Source organism: Rattus norvegicus, chromosome 1, assembly GCF_021556685.1.
Source record: "Rattus norvegicus strain SHRSP/BbbUtx chromosome 1, alternate assembly SHRSP_T2T, whole genome shotgun sequence".
NCBI lineage: Eukaryota > Metazoa > Chordata > Mammalia > Rodentia > Muridae > Rattus > Rattus norvegicus.
Window position 1 is genome coordinate 94338915 of NC_141534.1, and position 24366 is coordinate 94363280.

At 40.2% G+C, this 24366-nt stretch overlaps 2 protein-coding genes across 6 annotated transcripts in view; both read left to right on the forward strand.

The window, feature by feature from the left end:
- Window positions 1-24366, forward strand: part of Zfp780b (zinc finger protein 780B) — a 49165-nt gene that overhangs the window by 15999 nt on the left and 8800 nt on the right. Inside the window, exons 5-6 of one of the 3 annotated variants that reach the window (XR_015623967.1) lie at window positions 1-4322; window positions 4407-4845. Coding sequence is in view for 2 of the 3 variants with exons in the window: in NM_001432857.1 (NP_001419786.1) it covers window positions 1-1769 (1769 nt within the window). In the remaining variant the exon portion in view is untranslated. 3 annotated transcript variants of the gene reach the window in all.
- LOC134483039 (zinc finger protein 59-like) overlaps window positions 23848-24366 on the forward strand; it is a 23512-nt gene continuing 22993 nt past the window's right edge. For 2 of the 3 annotated variants that reach the window (XM_087606888.1, XM_087606890.1), the window contains exon 1: window positions 23848-23997. The gene's annotated coding sequence lies outside the window, so the exon portion shown is untranslated. Of the gene's footprint in view, window positions 24088-24366 lie in introns of all 3 variants that reach the window. The other variant, XM_087606885.1, reaches the window with a different exon arrangement.

Sequence of the window (24366 nt, forward strand, 5' to 3'; positions counted from 1 at the left end):
ATTTGGAGGCAGATTATGATGCTGAAAATATGTCTTGTAAAAATCATAGTTATAATAGAAATATATCTAAACAGAGCTTACAGCAATCAAATAAAACTTTTGACTTTTGGGACTCCAGGTTTAGTAATGGGCCTAACTGTACATTCAAGGGACTACAGAGTTCTCAAGAAGATGATGACGATCAACGGATTACTAACAAGGAAGGAACGCCTCCTTATACCTGCCAGACTCTTGCTCACAATATAGAAAGAGCATATGAATGTAAGGAGTGTGGGAAGTGCTTGGGTTGTAGGTCAACTCTCACTCAGCATCAGACTATTCATACTGGAGAGAAACCCTATGAATGTAAGGAGTGTGGGAAGGCCTTCAGACTCCCCCAACAGCTTACAAGACATCAGAAGTCTCACAGTGGTGAGAAACCTTTCAAGTGCAATGAATCTGGAAAGGCTTTCCATCTTCCTGACCTGCTTAAGAACCATAAAACCATCCATACACGTGAGAAAACATTTGAATGCGAGGAGTGTGGGAAGGCCTTCAACCGTGTCTCCAACCTTGTTGCACACAGGATTATTCATGCTGATATAAAGCCATATAAATGTAATGAGTGTGGGAAAGCCTTTAAACGCCGCTCATACTACATGCAACATCAGAAAATTCATTCTGGTGAGAGACCCTTTCAGTGTAAGGAATGTGGAAAGGCCTTCATTTTTCTGGCTCACCTCAATGGACACCAGATGATTCATACTGGAGAGAAGTCATTTGCATGTAAGGAGTGTGGGAAGGCCTTCAGACTCCTCCAACAACTTACAAGACATCAGAAGTTTCACAGTGGTGACAAACCTTTCAAATGTAATGAATGTGGAAAGGCTTTTCCCTTTCCCGACAGGCTTAAGCATCACAAAACCATTCACACAAGTACAAAGCCATTTGAATGCAGGGAATGTGGGAAGTCCTTCAAATGTGTCTCCCACCTTGCTCAACATAGGCTTATTCATGCTGATGTGAAACCATTTGAATGTAGCGAGTGTGGGAAAGCCTTTAATCGGCGCTCAAACCTCATACAACATCAGAAAATTCATTCTGGTGAGAAACCCTTTCAGTGTAAGGAGTGTGGGAAGGCCTTCACTGTTCTGCCACAGCTCACAAGGCACCAGAGGATTCATACTGGAGAGAAGCCATTTGAATGTAAGGAATGTGGCAAGAGATTCTATACTGGCCCACACCTTGTTCAGCACCAGCGAGTTCACACTGGTGAGAAACCCTTTGAATGTAATGTGTGTGGGAAGGCTTTTAGACTCCGGGCATGCCTCTCTGAGCATCAGAAAACCCACATTGAAGAGAAACCTTTCAAGTGTAAGCTGTGTGGGTCAGCCTTCAGAAGTAGGTACCAGCTTAGTTTACATCGACGCACTCATCCTCATGTGAGACCCTTTCAGTGTAAGGACTGCGGAAAGGCCTACATTCTTCTGGCACAACTCATTCAGCACCAGACCATTCATACTGGAGAGAAGTCATTTGAATGTAAGGAATGTGGCAAGAAATTCCATACCGGCTCACACCTCGTTCAACACCAGCATTTTCACACTGGTGAGAAACCTTTTGAATGTAATGTATGTGGGAAGGCTTTTAGGTTTCAGGTATACCTTTCTGATCATCAGAAAACTCACATTGAAGAAAAACCTTTCAAGTGTAAGGTGTGCGAGTCAGTCTTCAGGCATAAGTACCAGCTTAGTGATCATCGGCTCACTCATACCGATGTAAGACCCTAGGAGTGCAAGAAACTTGGGATAGTATTGCTGGAAGGGTCAGATTTTACTGAGCGTTACAGTATTCATACCGGAAAGAAACCCTTCAAGTATAAAGAATGTGGGAAGGTCTTTAGACTTAAAATGCTTCCCATTTGTCATCAGAAATCTGACAATGATGAGAGACCTTTTGAATATAAAGAATATGGAAAAGCCTTCCATCTCTCCAGCCAGCTTAATATCCATAAAATTGTTACTACAATTAAAAGACCCTTGTGGGTCTCCCTCCTCCTGTTGTAGGCCAAAGTGGTCCATGAAGGCAATGGGATCTGGGGAGTCCACAGTCTTGCGAGTACATGTGGTGAATGACCATGCTGGCACCAGCTATTAGGAAGTAGATCAGTTTTACTTAGGGTGATTCAAGGCTTATAAATTTTGGGGGGACTGAGGGTAATGATACTTGTGATGGGCAAAGGTCATTGGCTGAGGGCTTAGGGTCCCTGAAATTTGCCTCATTAGCCTGGGGAACATTCCAGGAATCTCAGATTTTTGCTGAACAGTTTTTATCAGGAGAAAAGAACTTGATCCTGTAATCTAATTAAGGCTACATGACATCAGATAGAGGTGTGCACGGAGATGTAGAATTCCCCAAAGTCAGAGGAGAATCCCTACTAAGAAAGTGTCTCACAGAGTGCCAAGCCCAGAGGCTAGCCAGTCATGGTGGACTTCAACCTTAATTAGCAGAGTTTTTCCACAACCCTTTAAATGCAAGGTATGTGGGAAGTCCTTCAAGCTTATTCTAGCCTTTTTCAACATTGGGTTATTCATGCTGGTGTGATATCATATGAATGTATTGAGTGTGGGAAAGCCTTTATTCATTGCTTAAACCTTATTGCAAAATTTATTCTGGTGAGAGATCCTTTCTGGGTGAGGAATGTGGAAAGGACATTGTTCATGGAACAGCCCTTTGAATTCACTAGAGAATGCATATTGGTGAGAAGCCCTTTCAATGTAAGGAATGTGGGGAATCTTTTCACTCTCATTACCAATTTCTTAGACAGTTCAGAATTCATATTGGCAAGATTCCTTATGAATATAAAGAATGCAGAAAGTACATGTGATAAAATATATCGAAGAAGTCACACTGTTGAAGAATCTTAACTAAGAATGTGGGAAGACCTTAAGTTGAATAGAAAACTTGGTTTGACATTCTGAATTTAATATTAATATCATGTCTTAAGATGTAAGGAATGTGGAAAAAACTTTAGTAATCCTAAGCTAGCTGTTTATCAGAGAATCCTACTGGTGAGAAATTCTATGACTATAAACAAGGGGCAAAATGTTTAGAGTTAGTTCATCTTTTATGCACAGTGATGAGTTCATACTGGTAGGACACCCTATCACTGGAAAGAATGTGGAAAGGCTTTCAATTGCAGTTCAGGTCTTCTTCATCATAAAAGAATCCATGCTGGTGTCAAACACTATGAATGCAAGGAATGTGGGGACATTTACAGAATAAGCTGTTAAAGCTCATTGGAGAGTCCATATAGGTCTGAAACCCAGTGATTGGGAAGACTCAGGAAAAGCCTTTCTTATAAATGATGAGCTTATACAACATCAGGAAATCCAAATCATCAGGAGTCCTATGCATCTAAAAAAATCATTGCATGGAAATTCTGTTACTTAAAAAATTGTGGAAACCAAGCTGTCCTAGGATCTGGTGAACATCACAGTATTCATATACTCTTGGTGCCAAGAAACCCTTTAGAATGAGAGTGTGGGAAGTTGGTTGTTCAGAGATGCTCTGTTGATAATGCCTTTTAATATCAGAAATACAGGGTAGTGATCATGTTCTTGATTTACTCTCCTCTTATTAGTTGTATAAACTGAATTCATCAATAGTTACCCAGGATAGTCAACTTAAGGAGAGCAGTTACTGGAACCAGGTTTACCTGAGATGTCTTCATTGTCACCATTAACATCACATGGCTGTTGTGATATTAGACCGAATGTTTACCTTTTTTTTTGCATAATTTGTTAATTGGGCAGCACAGGACCAGGCAAAGTTGTGGCAGGAGGATTATAATAGATAACAAAACCCTTGAGGGTATTTGTTCAATGCTGATGTTCTATAAAATAGATTTAAAAGTATAACTGACATGAAAGGCAAAATTGTACTTTAGATAGTTTAGGAAAGCCTCATGCATTCACCCACTATTAAATTTTAAGGGGCTGGAGAGATGGGTCAGTGGTTAAGAGCACTGACTGCTCTTCCAGAGGTCCTGAGTTCAAATCCCAGCAACCTCATGGTGGCTCACAACCATCTGTAATGAGATCCTCTGATGCCTTCTTCTGGTGTGTCTGAAGACAGCTACAGTGTGCTCATATACACAAAATAAATGAAATGAATTTTAAATTTTAAATAACTTCATTCTGGATAGATCTAATGGATGAAAAAGAACATGAAAGGATTTGAATTGTGAATCCATTCCTTACATATTTATGTGGAGATTTTAAAAACTCAGTTATTGATGAGTAAGTACTTTCTAACTGTGAAATTTATTAAAATTTCAAAAGGTAAAATCCTATTATTGGGTTGGGGATTTAGCTCAGTGGTAGAGCGCTTGCCTACAAGTGCAAGGCCCTGGGTTCGGTCCTCAGCTCAAAAAAAAAAAAATCCTACTATTTATGTTTTCTGCCTACAAATGAACATGAACTATACATTTGTAATAGGAGAAGAAAGTCCATAGGATCCTCCATCTTTTATTCTTGCTGAGGCCACTTCAGGTTTGACTAGAATTTGATTTTCTTGATGTAGAATTTGTGGAAAATTGCACAACTCTATTCTAGGAACCAGAGATCAAATTGGATTTATTATTTTGGCTTCAGTTAAATGGCTTGTGTATTTAAACCTCCCCCTCTGGCTATCTGCTTATCTTGGCTTCTGTTAAACTGCCTATTAAGGTAAAAGCTCCCCTTGCAGCTGCTGAGCACAATAACAGAATGTGGGTTTTATTGTAAGCGCTTTGGGGTATACTTGAATCCCAGAAACTTCGATGTATTCAGAGCTGGCTGGAATAAAGACCTGTAGTTGGTTATACACTGTGTTTAAGTGGTCTTCCTCTAACACATTAACAAAAACAGTCAAATTTAAGACACCTATTAAAAATACATGTGTGAAATTTTTCATCCATCTGGAAAATTTGAAATAGTCAACAGCATACTTCTGGATCCTCACTTAGATTCCATTAAGAATATGTTTCAGAACTGGGTGCGGCCATACATCCCTGAACTCTAGTAATAGTAAAGGCGAGGTGAAAGGATCAAGAGTTGGGGGCAAACCTAGCTATATAGTGACTTCAAGTTCAGCTTTTGCTTTATAGAGATCCTTTATTCTAAAAAAAAAAAATGTAGATATGACATTTTGCCCCTTACTTCATTAGCCAAGATGGCATGTCATCTGTACCATAATTGTCCTTAACAATTGTTGTTGTCCTTTTATGACTTTTAGAAATTTGCCATTGGCCTCCAGATGGTCCTGTTTTTTAATGTATGTATCTTGAGGAGACTCCAATATAGAGATTTGGCTCTGCTCTGTCCTTTATTAAATGTTCAGTGTTGCTGTAATTCAAGGCATTGTGCATAGTTGGGATGTGCTCATTCAGCTGCATTCCCAGCACTTATCCATTGTATTTTCTGTCCAAGGGAATTAGGTTCAGATGAATCATTTGGGGTAAGAACATATTGTAGATTGGATGTATTGTTGCCATATGTTCAGAAACATTTTTGTATCATCTGTCACATAACTGGAGAAATTAAGGTTGGTCATTTGAGTGAAATGGTGGGTGCCAGGGCTCTATTAAAAGGTCTAGTTTGTTCTGAAAGACAAGAACTTTCCGATAAACTGAAAGCCACCCTCCTCTTCTCTATTGACGAGTTACAGTTAGACTACAGATACACAGCAAAATTTGGTGTCTTGTCCTGTCAGAAGAATATCTCTTAACTGAAAGTCATGCTCCCGATAAGAAGAAACATCTTACAGATTAATAACAAAGATTCCCAGAATTGAGGGTAGAAATCAACCCCTAAGGACTGCTCTAACACCAAGCTCATCTATCCAGAACAGCTGCCCTTATCAGATTATGAGTGCTCAGTGACATTGGAAACCAAAAGGGAAATTGTAGTTTATATTGCCTGGCTTACTGAGACAGACTTGAAACACACTCTCCTGTCTGTGAGGAAACCTGGGACCTCTGGTCATAGACTTTTCCAAAATCTGAGAAAAATAATAGTCATGAGGGTGATTACTAGCCACACTATGGTCCCAAACACATACAGGCTCAAGAGTCTGATTCCTCCAAAGAAACAGGTGTACATTGTCTTGGCATTGAAAGATGCATTCTTCAGTCTCCCATAGCAGAAGAAAGTAAACTTATCTTTTGAATGTACTGACCCAAAGGTAGGTGACAGGGCAACCCAGTATCAAGTTGCCCCAAAGATTTAAAAGATTTCCAACTTTCTTTGATGAGACACTTAAGTGATGACCTCTTCCCTTTCCATCAGAGGTTGCCTGGGATTATGTGTGTGTGTGTTGTGTGTATTTGTATTATGAGTGTATTATGTATGATATACACACACACACACACACACACACACACACACACACACCCCCTTTCCTTTTACCCTCTAAAACAAACACAGATTATAAACAGCCACTGAGGGCCTCCTGAAATACCATAATACTTACAGAACTTGAGCTACACATGTCAGCTCAGGAAGATCTGCATTGTACATCAGGGGCTGCCCGGTAAGGGGAAGCAAAAGGAGCCTGTCCTATAGTGGGGTTGCTACCTCCCTTCAGATCCCAGCACCATGCACCAAGAGACAGGTTTGAGAGCTTCCAGGTTCCTATATGTATTTCTGACTTAGGATCCCAGAGTTTGTGGGAATAGTCACACCTTTATACACCAGAACAAACAGGAAAGTGAGTGCCCAATCTGTACTGAGGCTAAGCAAAAGGCATTGGAAGCTTTGGAAACAGCTGACTTGGGCTCCAGCCCTAGCATCCAGACATCTCAAAACCTTTTCACTTGTTCGTGGAGCGAAGTACAAAGAGGTGTTTATCCCAAAAATTTGGAGCCTATGACATACCCATCCAAACCACTAGACCCTGTAGCCACCCACCTGTCCAAGAACTCGGGTGGGAACTACTAGTCTAAGAAAGAAAGAGAGAAAAAAGTTAACTTGCTCAGTATCTTATCTTCATAGTGCCTTAAATGGTTGAGGCCTTCCTCTGAGGAACATCAGAATGCTGGTTGTCTAATTCATGCCTGTGTGACCCAAGACCAAGCCCTATGTTGGGAGCCTTGAGTCCAATTGGAAGATGTCACTTGCGTCAACCCTGCTACCTTCTTGTCTGATGAGGACCTACAGGGTCCTCATCCATGATCATCTCAAGATGGCATCCCCCTGTGGTAGCAGCTTCATTGAAGATGATACCGGGTATGTGGATCCCTCAATACTTGCTTTAACTGGAATGAGGGGCCACGCCTTAGGGCCAGGGACCTCAGCCCAGGCAACAGAGCTAATTCATCTTACCTGGTCTCTCATGTGGGAAAAAGGAAGTCTGCCACCCCATAGACAGACAATGGCCATACCGTTCCTTACCATGCATATACACAGTATGTATAGAGAAAGAGGGCTTCTCAGTGCTAGAGGAAAAGGACATAAAAAACAAAATCTTGGTCCTTTTAGAAGCTATTTGGCTTGTTCTTCAAAGTGCTATGCTTCACTTCCAAGAACATAAAAAAAAAAAATTCTGGCTATAAGAAACAGAAAATGTGGGTACTCAGGCTCTATGCCACAGGATGGCCCTTAAAAAAGACTTTTCTATCCGGAATAAACTGCTCCCTCTTCTTGGTCACCAGACCTTTGGATCCTTATGAAGTTATCCTACCCATACCAAGGCACTGAGCACCTATCACACCTGGATCCAGAGTCCTGCCTCCCACTTTCAAGGAAGCTTAAAGGATCCTCATTCTTTTCTACTCTTGGAAATGTTCTTCCACTACCAAAATATGTATTTGCAGCCAGTAATCAGACAGGGCTGCTGACTATGCTTAGACCCGTGGTCCCCATACTACACAGGGATAGGAAGTAGCCAGACTGTCGGCCCATTGACTGACAAAACTTATTGTGACTGGACATCCCAAATTAGCATTAGAGTGAAGTAGAAACTGAGGGGTTCTTTGGAAAGTCAGTTGTGGTGGATGTTGTTTTGTTGGGGCAGACACATGAAGGAATGTGTCATCAAAGTGGACACAGGTGAAAAAACTCGTGAAGGAATGCTTCACTGAAGCAGACACAGGAGAAAGGATGTTCTACTAAAGCAAGCACATGAAAGGACATGTGATAAAGGATTCTTCCCTAACACATGCATGTATTGGCCCACCTTACATTGCATATTGAGCTCCATTTGTCAGGACTCCACAGAGAGAAATGCACCAAAAAAAACCTTCTGGTGGTGTGCTGCAGTTTCTTATTGCTTCCTCAGACTCGGGCTGATTGGTAGAGATGTCAGTTTGACACAGACACAGATGCTGAAATAAGAAACATGCTAAGACAAGACCCATGGAGGACACGTGGTGTTTGAAGGGAGGGTAGAAAGGACTGCATGGACAGTGGAGGAGACTGGGCTAAGCTTATAGAGCTAGCTGTGCAAAGTTTATTGCTCTTGCATTTTTGCTGATCTTTGCTTTGCTGAGAGAGGCACAGCCGAAAGCTACTCCAGATGTCCCTGCTGGTCCAAATCCCTCCTTCCTAACTGTTCCTGCTAGGTAGCCCCACTGCTGTGGATTCCTGTTTGTTATCCTGACTCTACTAGACCAGACAACCGATATATCTGTGAAGTGTTTGTGAGGGGATCGAGCTGCTGCTGCTGACCTGTGAGCTGAACTGCCGATTTCCAGACAACACCGACAGGAGCTGCTCCAAAGAACCTTTCTAAACAGGTCTACTTACCCATATCCTTTCTTTTCCACCACCTCTGGAGGTTAAAGCATTTAAAAATCATTAATAATAAGGTTTGAAAAAATTAGTTACATTAAAGGACTCACAAGGGGCTAGATCTTGTCTAATATCCAAAACCTTTCATCTAATTGCTTCCCCTTATTTTGATGCCTGCTGTTCTGCCTCATGGGTTAATTCATCTGGACAACAGCCATGTTACAGAGTCCCTGAGACTACATGGTGGGCAAGTACTCAATGTGGTAGAATACAAGGCCCTAGTGGGGTTGTTCAGCACGGCAACACCTGCTAAACAAGGAAGCAGCCAGCAGGAGACAGCAGCCTTAGAATCCAGAGCCCTGAGAGTATAAGACAGTGCTTGCTGTCCTCTGGACCTGCCATGGATACATTCATATCTACTCATTCAGATAGCCATGAGCCGTCTTGTCACATCTAGCTTTAACCTGACATCACAAGGCTTGTTCACAACTGTCCCCTTTTTGTGTATAATTATTGCTATGCCAGAGAAGCCTGGTTCCTACTGCCTTCATATCGAAATCCCTGGATCAGTAACAACAGGAACAATTCCTGTTCTCTCTAACAAAAAACAAACCAAATCAAACTAAACCTAAACCCCAAACTCATCCTTTGCTGTCACCCCCTAACTCACATGTCTTTTTTTCTTCACTCTACTTGGGTTTTATACCACCCTTTAGCCTACCCACATGAAAAGCTAGAAAGTCCTGACGTCCTTAATCTGGGTTCCCACAGCCAGCAGCACACCCAGATATTCTCATCTGTCATCTCTCTACCCACCTTCATCAGACCTACTGATCTGGAAGCATACAGGATAGATGGGATCTCCCTTCTCTGCAGTCATTCCCCTGGCTGCCCAGTCCTTTGGAACATGCCCACCTGCTAAGATCAGCATGCTGTTCTCCCCCCACAAGGAGCTCCATTTTTCTGCCCTCTCTCTACTAGTTTCCCCCTGCCCCAAATCCTCACCTGCCATGTCTCCAAGGGCACAGTCTGCTGCTAGGAGACTTGCACTGCCCTCCTGAGTCCCAAGGCTATCCACCACAGGTCTACTGCACCTTCCCAACAGCTGCTACATCAGGAACATCCTGAAACAACGAGGTCACTGAAGTCCAGCATAAGAACATAATCAACAAAAATCAAGGCAAAATGACAACTTTATTGTAGGGCGCCCTCCAGTGGTGAACGACAGTACTGCGCATGCGCAGGTTTTGCACCTGGTGTCAGTTGGCCGTTAATATGCTAATGAGGGGCAGTACCATGCTAGTGAGGTGATTCATTCTCTGCCAATCCCTGGAGGACAAGTAGTGGGGTGATAGTGGGGTGACCCGTGCCCCACCAATCCCTGAGAGATTATTAGCATACTGTTGTGTATATAAGGCGAGCGTGATTGCCGCTCGTGGTTCCCCGTATCAGCAATGAAGGTGTCCTGCAATAAAGGCTGTTGACAAGGATCCAATCGTGTAGCGTCTTCCTTGCCGGCCGAAGTAGGCGTGACACTTTGTATCGCCCTGCTTATGCTAACATAACCAAAACACAAGAAAATGATCTTTTTTTTTCTTTTTTTTTTCGGAGCTGGGGATTGAACCCAGGACCTTGCACTTGCTAGGCAAGCGCTTTACCGCTGAGCTAAATCCCCAACCCAAGAAAATGATCTTAAACTCAATCTTATAATGATGATAAAGGCATTTAAAGAGGAAACAAATAAGTTCCTTAAAGAAATACAGGAAAATACAAATCAAACAGGTAGATGCCTTTAAAGAGGAAACAAATAAATCCCTCAAAGACATACAGGAAAATACAATTAAACGTGTGAAAGAAATAAAATTGTTCAATATCTGAACATGGAACTAGAACCAATAAAAAAATACTACAAAGACAGAACTATCAGAATTACACCTGACTTTACAGCAAAGACTCACTTGAAAAGCTAGAAAGTCCTGGACTTGCAGGACTCTGCAAGTCTTGCAGCCTCTAAAAAACCACAATGGACAACCTAGACTACTATATTCAGCAAAACTCTTCAATAAAAGATGAAGAAAACAAGGTATTATAAGACAAAACCAAATTTAAACAATATATATCCACAAATTCAGCCCTACAGAAAATGCTGGAAGAAAAATTCCAATCCAGGGCAGTTAATTAAACCCCAGAAAACAAAGGAAATAAGTAATTCCATACAGTCAAAAATAAAATAAGGAGGGGCTGGGGATTTAGCTCAGTGGTAGAGCGCTTACCTAGGAAGCGCAAGGCCCTGGGTTCGGTCCCCAGCTCCGAAAAAAAGAACCAAAAAAAATAAAATAAAATAAAATAAAAACAAGGAAAGCACACACCACCACCACCACCATCAAAATAATAGGAATGAGCAATTATTGGTCATTAATATCTCTCAACATCAATGGATACAAATTCTTAAGAACAGGACACAGGCTAATGGAATGGATTTAAAAACAGGATTCCTTATTCTGCTGCATACAAGAAACATATCTCAACAACAAAGATAGACATTACCTCAGAGTAAAGGGTTGGAAAAAAATTTTCCAAGCAAAGGACCCAAGAAGCAAGCTGGAGTAACCATCCAATATCTAATAAAAATAGACTTTCAACCAAAATTAATCAAAAGAGATGGGGAAGGACAATTCATACTCATCAAAGGAAAAGTCCAGTAAGATGACATCTCAATTCTGAACATCTATGCCCAAATGCAAGGGCATGCGTATTTGTAAAAGAAACATCGCTAAAGTTTAAATTGCACATTGAACCCCATACATTAATAGTGGGAGTCTTCAACACCCACTCTCATCAATTAACAAGGCATCCAGACAAGAATTAAACAGAGAAATAATGAGCCTGATGTTATGAATCAAGTGTACCTAACAGACATCTACATAACATTTTACTCAAATTCAAAAGAATATATCTTCTCAGCAGCTCACAGAACCTTCTTCAAAATTGGCCATATTTTCAGTCACATAGAAAGCTTCAACAAATAGTAGGAAATTAAGATATTTTATCTCTTATCAGACCACCATGGATTAAAGCTGGACTCTAACAAGAGAAACAACAGAAAGCCTATAAAATCCTGAAATATGAACAACTTTCTACTCAATGATCACTGGGTAAGGGAAGAAATAAAGAAATTAAAGACTTTCTATAATTTAGTAAAAATAAAAGCACAATGTACCCAAATTTTTGGCACAGAATTAAAGCAGTGTTAGGAGGAAAGTTCATAACACCAAGCACCTTCACAAAGAAATTAGAAAGTTATCATACCAGCAGGTTAAAGGTACAGCTGAATGCTCTAGGGAAAAAAAGCAAGCACACCCAAGAGGATTAGATTGCAGGAAATAATCAAACTCACAGTTGAAATCAATTAGGTACAAATAAAATGATATAAAAGATCAGTGAAACCAAGAGGTGGTTCTTTGAGAAAATCAACAAGATATACAGACCCTTAGCCAAACTAACTAAACAACAGAGAAACAGTATTCAAATAAGTGACATCTGAAATGAAAAGGGAGACATAACAACAGACACCAAGGGAATTCAAAGAGTGATTAGGTCTTACTTCATAAGCCTGCACTCCCAAAATTGGGAAATCTAAATGAGATGGATAGTTTACTAGACAGATATTACTTACCAAAGTTAAATTAAGATCAGGTAAACTATTTACACAGTCCTATAATCTCTAAGGAATTAGAAGTAGTCATTAAAAGTCTCCCAACCAAGAAAAAACTCAAAGCCAGATGGGTTTAGTGCAGAAATCTATCAGACATACATAAGAGCTAATACCAATGCTCCTCAAAGGATTCCACAAAATAGAAACAGAAGGAATATTGCCAAACTTATTCTATGAGGCCATCATTACCCTGAAACCTCAGTCACACAAAGACTCAACAAAGAGAACCTCAGAATAATTTCTCTTATGAGCACTGATGCAAAAAATACTCAATAAAATACTCACAAATCCAAGAACACATCGAAAGTATCATTCATGGTGATCAAGTAGGCTTCATCCTAGGGTTGCAGGGATGGCTCAATATATAAAAACCTATCAATGTAATTCACCATGTAAACAAACTGGAAAAAAAGAAAATTATATGATCATCTCTTTAGATGCTGAAAAAGCCTTTGACAAAATCCAACATCCTTTATGTTAAAAGTCTTGGTGAGATCAGGGATACAGGACAAACACCTAAGTATAATAAAAGCAATATATAGCAAGCCAATAGCCAACATCAAATTAACTGGAGAGGAATTTTAAATAATTCCACTAAAACTAGGGACAAGACATTGCTGCCCACCCTTTCCCTATTTATTAAATATAGCACTTGAAGTTCTCACTAAAGCAATAAGGAAACTAAAGGAAATCAAAGGGATACAGATTGGAAAGGAAGACATCAAAATATTGTTATTCATATGTGAATTATTAATATACATAAGCAATGCAAAAAAATTGACCAAAGAACTCCAACAGTTGATAAGCACCTTTAAGAAAGTGGCTGGATAAAAAATTAACTAAAAGAAAAACCAGCAGCCCTCATTTAAATGAATGATAAACAAGCTGAGAAAGAAATTAGAGAAACAACACACTTTGCAAATAGCCACAAATAATGTAAAATATCTTGGTATAACTCTAACCAAAGAAGGGAAAGACAAAAATTTCAAGTATCCGAAGACAGAAATTTAGGAAGATATCAGAAGAGGGAAAGATCTCCCACGTTCATGGATCGGTGGAATTAAAATAGTGAAAATGGCCATCTTACCAAAAGTAATCTATGGATTCAATGTAATTTCTATAAAAATTCCAACACATTTCTTTTACAGATCTGAAAGCACAATTCTCAACTTCTTATGGAAAAACAAAATACTCAGGATAGCCAAAACAATCCTGAAAAATAAAAACTTCTGGCCCCACAGCTCTCTGTACCCAAATACCATGGGGTGAGAGAGCTGGACTCTCAGAAGTGCAGACAATCCTGAGAACTCATGAGAGACCACTATTTCTGCTCACATTTTTGGCCTAGAACCTGCCAAGAGCCCTCTGACACAGGACCTAGGAGCAGTCATGGAGAGGATTCTTCCGGTTTCTGCCTTGAGCCCAGAGCTGAAAGCCAGTAGCCAGGCGTGCTGACACACCTGAGAGCAGAGGTAAGACCAAAACTTCTGCTCTGAGGGACCCACCTGGAACCCTCAAGACACATAAACAAAGGAGCAGTCTGAGACAGGATCCTTCCATTTCTGCCTGTGCGTGGAGTACCAGATCTGACTAGGAGAAAGCCAGTCTCCAGGAGTGCTGACATACAGGCTTACAGGAGGGTCAAGCTACTGTCAGAGACAGCAAGACCAGATAACCCCAGACACAACCAGATGGCGGGAGGCAAGCACAGGAACCTAAGCAACAAAAACCAAGACTACTTGGCATCATCAGAGCCCAGTTCTCCCTCCAAATCAAATACTGGATATTCCAACATACCAGAAAAGCAAGATTTGGATTTAAAATCATGTCTCATGATAGAGGATTTTAAGAAGGACATAAAGAAACACAGGACAACACAGGTAAACGAGTAGAAGTCCTTAATGAGGAAATACAAAAATCTTTTAAAGAATTACAGGAAAACACAACCAAACAGGTGAAGGAATTGAACAAAACCATCCAGGATATAAAAACAGAAATATAAACGATAAAGATATCACAAGGGGAGACAACCCTGGAGATAGAAAATCTAGGGAAGAGATTGGGAGTCATAGATGCAAGCATCGCCAACAGAATACAAGAGATAGAAGAGAAAAATCTCAGGGGTAGAAGATATCATAGAAAACATTGACACAACCATCAGAGAAAATGTAAAATGCAAAAAGTTCCTACCCAAAACATCCAGGAAACCCAGGACACAATGAGAAGATCAAACCTAAGGATAATAGGTATAGAAGAGAGTGAAGACTCCCAACTTAAGGGCCAGTAAATATCCTCAACAAAATTATAGAAGAAAACTTCCCTAACCTAAAGAAAGAGATGCCCATGAACATACAAGAAGCCTACAGAATTCCAAATAGATTGGACCAGAAAAGAAATTCCTCCCATCACATAATAGTCAAAACACCAAATGCACAAAACAAAGAGAATATTAAAAGCAGTAAGGAAAAAAAGGTCAAGTAACATATAAAGGCAGACCTATTAGAATAACACCAGACCTCTCACCAGAGATTATGAAAGCCAGAAGATCTTGGGCAGATGTCATATAGACCCTAAGAGAACACATGCCAGCCCAGGCTATTATATTCAGCAAAACTCTCAATTAATGTTGATGGAGAAACCAAGATATTTCATGACAAAACCAAATTTACACAATACAGTCCTACAAAGGATAATAGATGGAAAACTCCAACACACAGAGGGAAACTACATCCAAAAGAAGAGAGACACAAAAACATAATTCCACCTCTAACAACAAAAGTATCAGGAAACAACAATCACTATTCCTGGATATCTCTTAACAACAATGTACTCAATTCCCCAATAAAAAGACATAGACTAACAGACTGGATACGGAAAGAGGACCGAACATTTTGCTGCATACAGGAAACATACCTCAGTGACGAAGACATACACTACCCCAGAGTAAAAGGCCGAAAAACAATTTCACAAGCAAATGATCCCAAGAAACAAGCTGGAGTAGTCATTCTAATATCTAATAAAATTGACTTTCAACTAAAAGTTCTCAAAAAAGATAAGGAAGTACACTTCATATTCATCAAAAGAAAAATCCACCAAGATTAACTCTCAATCCTGAATATCTATGCTCCACATACAAGGGCCCCTACATTCATAAAAGAAACCTTACTAAAGCTCAAAGCATACATTGGATCTCACACAATAATAGTGGGAGACTTCAACTCCCCACTCTCAACTATGGACAGATCATGGAAATAGAAACAAGACAGACACATAGAGAAACTAAAAGAAGTTATGAATCACATGGATTTAACAGGTATTTATAGAACATTTCATCCTGCAACAAAAGAAACCTTCTTCTCAGCACCTCATGGTACCTTTTCCAAAATTGACCATATAATCAGTCACAAAACAGGCCTCAACAGATACAAGAAGACTGAAATAACCCCTTTTATCCTATCATATCACCACGGACTAAGGCTGGTCTTCAATAACAACAATAATGACAGAAAGCCCACATATACATGGAAGTTGAACAGTGCTCTACTCAATGACAACTTGGTCAAGGAAGAAATAAAGAAAGAAATTAAAGACTTTTTAGAATTTAATGAAAAGGAAGGCACAACATACCCAGAAATATGAGACACAATGAAAGCCATGTTAAGAGGAAAACTCATAGCTCTGAGTGCCTCCAAAAAGAAACTGGAGAGGGCATACATCAGGAGTTTGACAGCACACCTGAACAAAAAGAAGCCAATACACCCAAGAGGAGTAAATTGCAGGAAATCATCAAACTCAGGGCTGAAATCAACCAAGTAAAAACAAACTATACAAAGAATCAACAAAACCAGGAGCTGGTTCTTTGAGAAAATCAACAAGATAGATAAACCCTTAGCCAGACTAACCAGAGGGCACAGAGTGTGTATCCAAATTAACAAGATCAGAAATGAAAAGGGAGACATAACAACAGAATCTGAGGAAATTAAAAAAATCATCGGATCCTACTGCAAAAGCCTATATTCAACAAAACTGGAAAATCTGGAGGAAATGGACAATTTTTCTAGACAGATACCAGGTACCAAAGTTAAATCAGGATCAGATAAACCATCTTAACAGTCCCACAACTCCTAAAGAAATAGAAGTAGTTATTATAAGTCTCCCAACCAAAAAAAAAAAAGCCCAGGACCAGATGGGTTTAGTGCAGAATTATATCAGACCTTCATAGAAGAGCTAATGCTAATGCTGTCTTAACTATTCCACAAAATAGAAACAGAATTGTTTCAGAATTGTGCTATGAAGCCACAATTATTCTTACCTAAACCACACAAAGACCCAACAAAGAAAGAGAACTTCAGAACAATTTCCCTTATGAATATTGATGCAAAAATACTCAATAAAATTCTTGCAAACCGAATCCAAGAACACATCAAAACAATCATCCACCATGATCAAGTAGGCTTCATCCCAGGGATGCAAGGATGGTTCAATACATGGAAATCGACCAACATACACTATATAAACAAACTTAAAGGAAAATAATCATCTCATTAGATGCTGAGAAAGCATTTGACAAATTTCAACAGCCTTTTGCGTTAAAAGACTTGGAGAGATCAGGAATTCAAGCTTCATACCTAAACATAGTAAAAGCAATATATAGCAAACTAGTAGCCAATATCAGACTAAATGGAAAGAAACTTGAACCAATCGCACTAAAATCAGGGACTAGACAAGGCTGCCCACTCTCTCCCTACTTATTCAATATAGTACTTAAAATTCTAACCAGAGCATTTAGACAACAAAAAGAGGTGAAAGGGATACAAATTGGAAAGGAAGAAGTAAAAATATCACTATTTGCCGATGATATGAGAGTATACTTAAGTGACCCCAAAAATTCCACCAGAGAACTCTTAAACCTGATAAACAACTTCAGCAAAGTGTCTGGATATAAAATTAACTCAAACGAATCAGTAGCCTTCCTCTACTCAAAGGGTCAACTGGCTGAAAAAGAAATTAGGGAAATGACACCCTCACAATAGTTCCACATAATATAAAATACCTTGGTGAGACTCTAACCAAGCGAGTGAAGGATTTGTATAACAGGAACTTCAAGTCTCTGAAGAAAGAAATTGAAGAAGTCCTCAGAAGATGGAAAGGTCTCCTATGCCCATGAATTGGAAGGATTAATATTGTAAAAATGACCATCTTGCCAAAAGCAAGCAACAGATTCAGTGCAATCCCCATCAAAACTCAATTTTTCACAGAGGTAGAAAAGGCAAATTGCAAATTCATTTGGAATAACAAAAAACCCAGGATACTGAAAACTATTTCCAACAATCAAAAACTTCTGGGGGAAGCACCATCTCTGATCTCAAGCAGTATTACAGAGCAATAGTGATGAAAACTTTGTGGTATTTGTACAGAGACAAGCAGGTAGATCAATAGAATAGATTTGAAGACCCAGAAATGAACCCACATATCTACGGGTACTTGATCTTTGACAATGGAGCTAAAACCATCCAGAGAGAAAAAGATAGCATTTTTTGCTGGTTCAACTGTCAGTCAGCATGTAGAAGAATGCAAATCAATCCATTCTTTTTTTTTTTTTTTTTCGGAGCTGGGGACCGAACCCAGGGCCTTGCGGTTGCTAGGCAAGCGCTCTACCACTGAGCCAAATCCCCAACCCAAATCAATCCATTCTTATTGCCCCTACAAAGCTCAAGTCCAAGTGGATCAAGGACCTCCACATAAACCAAGATACACTCAAACTAATAGAAGAAAAAGTGGGGAAGAGCCTCAAACACATGGGCACTGGGGAAAATTTCCTGAACAGAACACCAATGGTTTTTGCTCTATGATCAAGAAATGACAAATGGGACCTCATAAAACTGCAAAGTTTCTGTAAGGCAAAGGACACTGTCAATAGGATAAAACGGCAACCAACAGACTGGGAAAAACAATCTTTACCAATCCTACATCTGATAGAGGGCTAATATCCAATATATACAAAGAACTCACGAAGTTAGACTCCAGAGAATCCAATAATCCTATTCAAAAATGGGTACAGAGCTAAACAAAGAATTCTCAGCTCAGGAATATCGAGTGGCTGAGAAGCACCTAAAGACATGTTCAACATCCTTAGTCATCAGGGAAACGGAAATTAAAACAACCCTGAGATTTCACCTCACACCAGTCATAATGACTAAGATCAAAAACTCAGGTGACAACAGATGTTAATGAGAATGTGGAGAAAGAGGAACACTTCTCCATTGTTGGTGGGATTGCAAGCTGGTACAACCACTCTGGAAATCAGTCTGGGATTTCCTCAGAAAATTGGACATAGTACTACCTGAGGACCCAGCTATCCCACTCCTGGGCATACATCCAAAAGATGCTCCAACATATAACAAGGAGACATGCTCCATTATGTTCATAGCAGCCTTATTTATAATAGCCACAAGCTGGAAAGAACCCAGATGTCTTTCAACAGAGGAATGGATACAGAAAATGTGGTACATCTACACATTGGAGTACTACCCAGCTATTAAAAACAATGACTTTGAAATGTAAATAAAAATATTTAATAAAAAATAAAAATTATGTATCAGATAAGGAAAAAAGAGATATTTCACATATAAAAACTGCTGAATTTGGACTTGATAACTCAGAATTTACCTTATTATTCATACAATTGCAACAGACCATCAGAAGTACAAACCATCCACTATAGATTTCTCATATTCAGCCTCATACAGATTTTCCAGGTCCTTTAGCTCAAGGAAGTGAAAAAAAATTACCAATTACTAATAGAACACATGTTAGAGCTTCCAAATGTCATGAGAAACATCATGTTAATGGGAAAGGTTTAAAGAAAAAATTTCCATTTCCTGGCAACAAGCCAAAGAAATAATCTAAAAATGTCCTACATGTTCTCTATACAAGTAAACTCTTTTACCTGCTGGGTACCTAGGGGTACCAAAAGAAATTGCATCTGACAGATGGATATTTCCCATTTTGCAGTATTTGGAAAACAGTGGTATATACACCATATCATTGACATGTTCTCGGGGTTTCAATGGGCACCTGCTTCAAGTTCTGAAAAGGCTGACTGTATTATTACACCTTTATTGGAAATCAGGACAATTATGTGGATACCAGCCCAAATTAAAACTGATAATGTTCCTGCATATGTATCCAATAAAACGAAACAATTCTTTACATATTGCAATAGAAGGCATGCTACTGGTATACCACACAATCCTACAAGACGAGCAGTTATAGGAAGAGCCAACTGTGCCTTAAAAGAGAAGATTATTAAACATGGAGAGTAAAAAACCCTAGGGACAGATTAAATAATGCCTTTTTAAATCTAAATTATCTTAATGTTGGTGAAAAAGGAACAACAGTAGCTGAGGGACACTGGCTTATTGAAAAAAAAAAAAAAACCGAGGAACTGGGCCAACCAATACAAGGATGTGTTAACATAAGAATGGAAACCTGCAATAGTTTTAAGCTGGGGATGTGGCTATGTTTATGTATCTACAGGGAAGGAGAAAATACAGTTACCAACAAAACTTACAAAGATTAGATCTGACCAGGGAAAAACCTCTTATCAGCTGAGACATGAATGTCTTCATAATGGAAATAAGCCTGGGTTCTTCACTCTCACAAACTGCCTCAGTTACTGATTTTTCTAAAATATGCATGCATAACAACTTCAAAATGGCCAGCCTAAACGATAGATGACACAGAGACTGGACAACACATAGACTTGACAGACGACCCATAGACCAAATGGACAACACATCATAGACTGGATAAAAACAGAGATTGGGGGCTGGAGAGACGGCTCAGCGGTTAAGAGCACCGACTGATCTTGCAGAGGGTCCTGAGTTCGACTCCCAGCAACCACATGATGGCTCACAACCATCTGTAATGGGATCCAATGCCCTCTTCCGGTGTGTCTGAAGACAGCGAAAGTGTGTTCCTATACATGAAAGAAAGAAAGAAATCTTAAAAAAAAAAAGAGCAACAACAAAAAACAGAGATTGGGCAACAAATGCCATAGCTATTTTTTTTGATTAACTATTTTTTTTTCCTTCATGACTCAGCATGAAGCAATTATAAGAAGACCGCTGCCCCGATCCCTGAATTTGGAATGGGTGGTTTTGGTTGTTTGATGTGTTGTGATTGTTACCATCTAGAGTCACAGTTCTAAATGATCTTGTAGTAAAGAAATTTAAGGTTGTTTTGTTTGAATTACTGAATACTGATAGGAATTTAAGGTTGTCTTGCTTTTATTGAATATTAATGGAAATTTAAGATTTTTTTGTAAGACCATATTGTATATAAGCTGTTTAAAATATGATATAAAGTTCTAATTTTATGGTTCTTATCATTATTTTTATTGCATATAGATGGTTAATATTTGGGGGAAAGATAAGTTTTAAACAAAATGGGGGAAATAAAGTAGAACTTTCTGGATATATCAGGTGACACAGACGCACATAGTGTTTTGCTGAGGCAAGACCCATGGGAGTACACTTGATGTTTGGAGAAAGTATAGATGGGACTCAAAGGACAGTGATGGTGGGCTTGCCTAACTAGCTGTGCAACTGTTCATTGATTCTTCATTTTTTCTTCACTGATCTTTGCTTCATTGAGAGACTCATGGCAGAGAACCTCTCTATGGTGTCCTGGCTGATCCTAGGCTGACTCATGTCAGTTTGGCAGAGAGAGGCCTTGCTGTTGTTTACCAGGAAAGGGCTAAACTCAGACAGTAGAATCAGAACTGCTATGAATCATTATTTTCCTGGTCCCCCTGGCTGACTATGGTAGGACCAGTCCTCCTTTTGCTCACTGTCCTCACCTATGGACCTTGCGTGGTAAATGTACTAGTCAGATTTGTGCGAGAACGGATCTCCACCGTCCAACTAAAGATCTTACAGCCTCAATAGAAACATCTCAACCCTGTCACCCAGGAGACAGACACCCAAACAGGTGTATAATTTACCCCATGGTATAACCTCAAGGGGAGAATGAGAGGATGACATAAAGTCCATTTTAACACCAGGCCTGACTTCAAAAGGAAAGTCATCCTTTCTAGGAACTGGTTATAAGTCCTCCTAAGCCATCAGACTCAGAAAATAGGCCATATGTCACCAGATCCAGGAACAGACCATAAATTCCAGGAACAAGACCATAAAATCCCCTACCCAAAGAAAACTCTAAAGATAACAAGGATGCAGAAATATCTTATCTCACGATGGGCCATCAGTGTTGGATGGCCTTACATGGTTTTGTATCTTATCCTGTGGTTAAATGTTTGTGACACAGCAAAGCAGTCCACTGATCACCTCGACACAAGGCAATCAAAAACCGACCCCAGTAACATCCCTGGTACCCTTCAATGAAGTTTTAGATTACTTAACTCTAGCTAAAATTCGCCTAGAGCCCTATAAAGACATGTGCTCTTTTTGGGGGGTCCTCACCATTTTTGTATGTAGCCGACCCCTGCATTCAGGCTTCTTGCTTTTGCAAATAGAAACACTCTTGCCAATTGCATATGTGAGTGGTGGTCTCCATAAGGCACTTTTAGATTTACCACTTGTAAATGTTCATTTCAGTGACTGGTTGGTCTGGTTTGAGGCCTCCGGTTTCTGCTACTCTGTCAATACTGGAATCTTCCTCAGACTCCTCTTTGATATCCCATTGTTGACCTGTGTCATGAAGATTCTGTAATTGTGGGTCTGTTGGACTGGCCACTTCATGCACTCCAGCTGTTTATCGATGGGGTTGATGTTGAGGGTGAGTGGGCATTAGAGATATCTGATGTTGGGGGTTAGTGGGCATTAGAGGTATCTGAGCTGCTCAGCCTGTAGGCTGTCGTGCTCTCACACTGTCAGGCAGGTTCACTGTCACCACCCCTGCATATTGTAGCTGGTGAGGGACATGGCCCCTGAATTTGTCATCACAAATTTTCTCTTAACAATACTCATACATTTGGGCTTTCTCTTTGGAAGGTCACAGTGCATACACGTTTGTGATAATATACAAGGCCCGAGTGGCATTGCTCACCACCGCAACTCCTCCTCGACAGGGAAGTAGCAAACAGCCTTAGCCCTGTGACTAAAGATGGAGCTTGCTGTCTTCCGGACTCCTTTAGAAAAGCCACAAGCCATGCTGTCACATCTAATTTTAATCTGACATCCTCTTGGAGACCATGGGGAGGAGGAATAGGATGAGGAACTGTGGGAGGGCAGACTGGGAAGCGGGTAACAACTGGATTGTAAAAAAATAAAAGTAAGAGAGAAAATTTCATGGAGAGCTATAAGAAGAAGCACATACACATACACACCAATAGCTTTTACAATGCTGTAATGGTAATAATAAAGACAAAAGGAGAACTCAACAAAAGTACAGTAGAAAATATATAAAGTATTAATTTATAAAAAAAATCGTAAAAAGGAAACTTTGAGCGGAAATATCTCAAGGTAATAACCTCCTGCGAGGTCCCCTGATTTCTCTAAAGTTTAGCTGTCTCCATTTTTATTCTGATTGTGTTCATATTGAGATGTTGTCCAAATCAACTATGGTCTGTTGCTGTTCTGGGTTTGTTTTATAAGTTCCTGAGATTGAAAACAGTTGAATGTGATGGTGGATTTGGTTGCCATTCCTCATTGCTCTAACAGGTTATCCCCTTTTCATGTCTAAAGGTGTGCATACTTAAAGGAGTTTGTTTTTTATTTAGTTTTTTGAGACATTAGGAGTATACTCTGAATTTTGGTTTATTAATTTTTTGAGACAGTATTGGTATACCGTGAGTTTATTTTTAATTATTTTGGTTTTTTGAGACGCCTCCTCTGCCACTCTAGGGCGGTGGTTAAAGGCGTGTGCCACGATAATCTGAGTGTATTTTAATTTTTAGACAGGGTTTCACTGTGGAGTCCTCTGTGGCCTCTTCTCACAGACATGCAGCAGGCTGTGCCTGGCCTGTGCTACCACATCCCACTATGCTTATTGTCACCTGATGACGTCCTCTGTATTGATCTACCTGCATTTTCTTTTGATTATGCGAAGATGGTTACTTTGAATCCGCAAGATTATCTTTAACATGTTTTCTGTAGTTAGCACATAGCTGAATTTTTAATGCGATTGGTATTATTACGAGGATCGTCTAGCCTGTCTAACGCACACAGTTCTGTTGATACATAGCGATGTGGCCCTCAGTCACATTTTCTATTTGGATAACAGGGCACTTAGATCCCTGTGTCCCGCTCCCGGGAGAGAAACTCAGTTACCCGCAGAACCGGAAGTACCTTTTGATCAAAGGAGGGAGCCTCCCCTTTAAGCGCGCACCCCCGTGGGAACTCCCACAAGCCACTGGGCGCAGCTCTCAGATTTCAGGTTTCCCTGAAGAGCCGGGCTTCGCTTGTGTCAACTGTATTTTTAGGGCTCCTGCGCCGAAACGAACGCTTAGGCTTTTGGTGTTCTGGCGCGGGAAGGTCCGATCTTTCCGGTTGGAGGAAGAAATTTCAGGTTGGCTTAGGTCTCCACAGAGTAAGGCCAGAGCCTGCCGGCTGGGGGTGGGCGTGTGCTGACGGTGGCATAGGGTGACTGTATCTGTAGGTGTGTGTGTCTGTCTGTCTGTCTACACTCCTTGAGCTCTCTGCATTATCTGTGTCTCTGTACTTGTCCCTTTTTGCTCCTGCTTTCTCTCGCGGCCACAGGGACTGAAGCAGAGGATCAAGTTTCAGTAAGGAGAGGTCAGGTGCGGAGTCTGAAGGGAAGCTTTCCCTGAGGTTCAGACTTGAGCTTTGGAGGAGCATTTGAGGCTGGAAGTGCCTCTGAGGGTCGCCTGAGAGGGCAGCTACTTGTTGAATTCCATGACTTTCTCAGAGCCCCCAT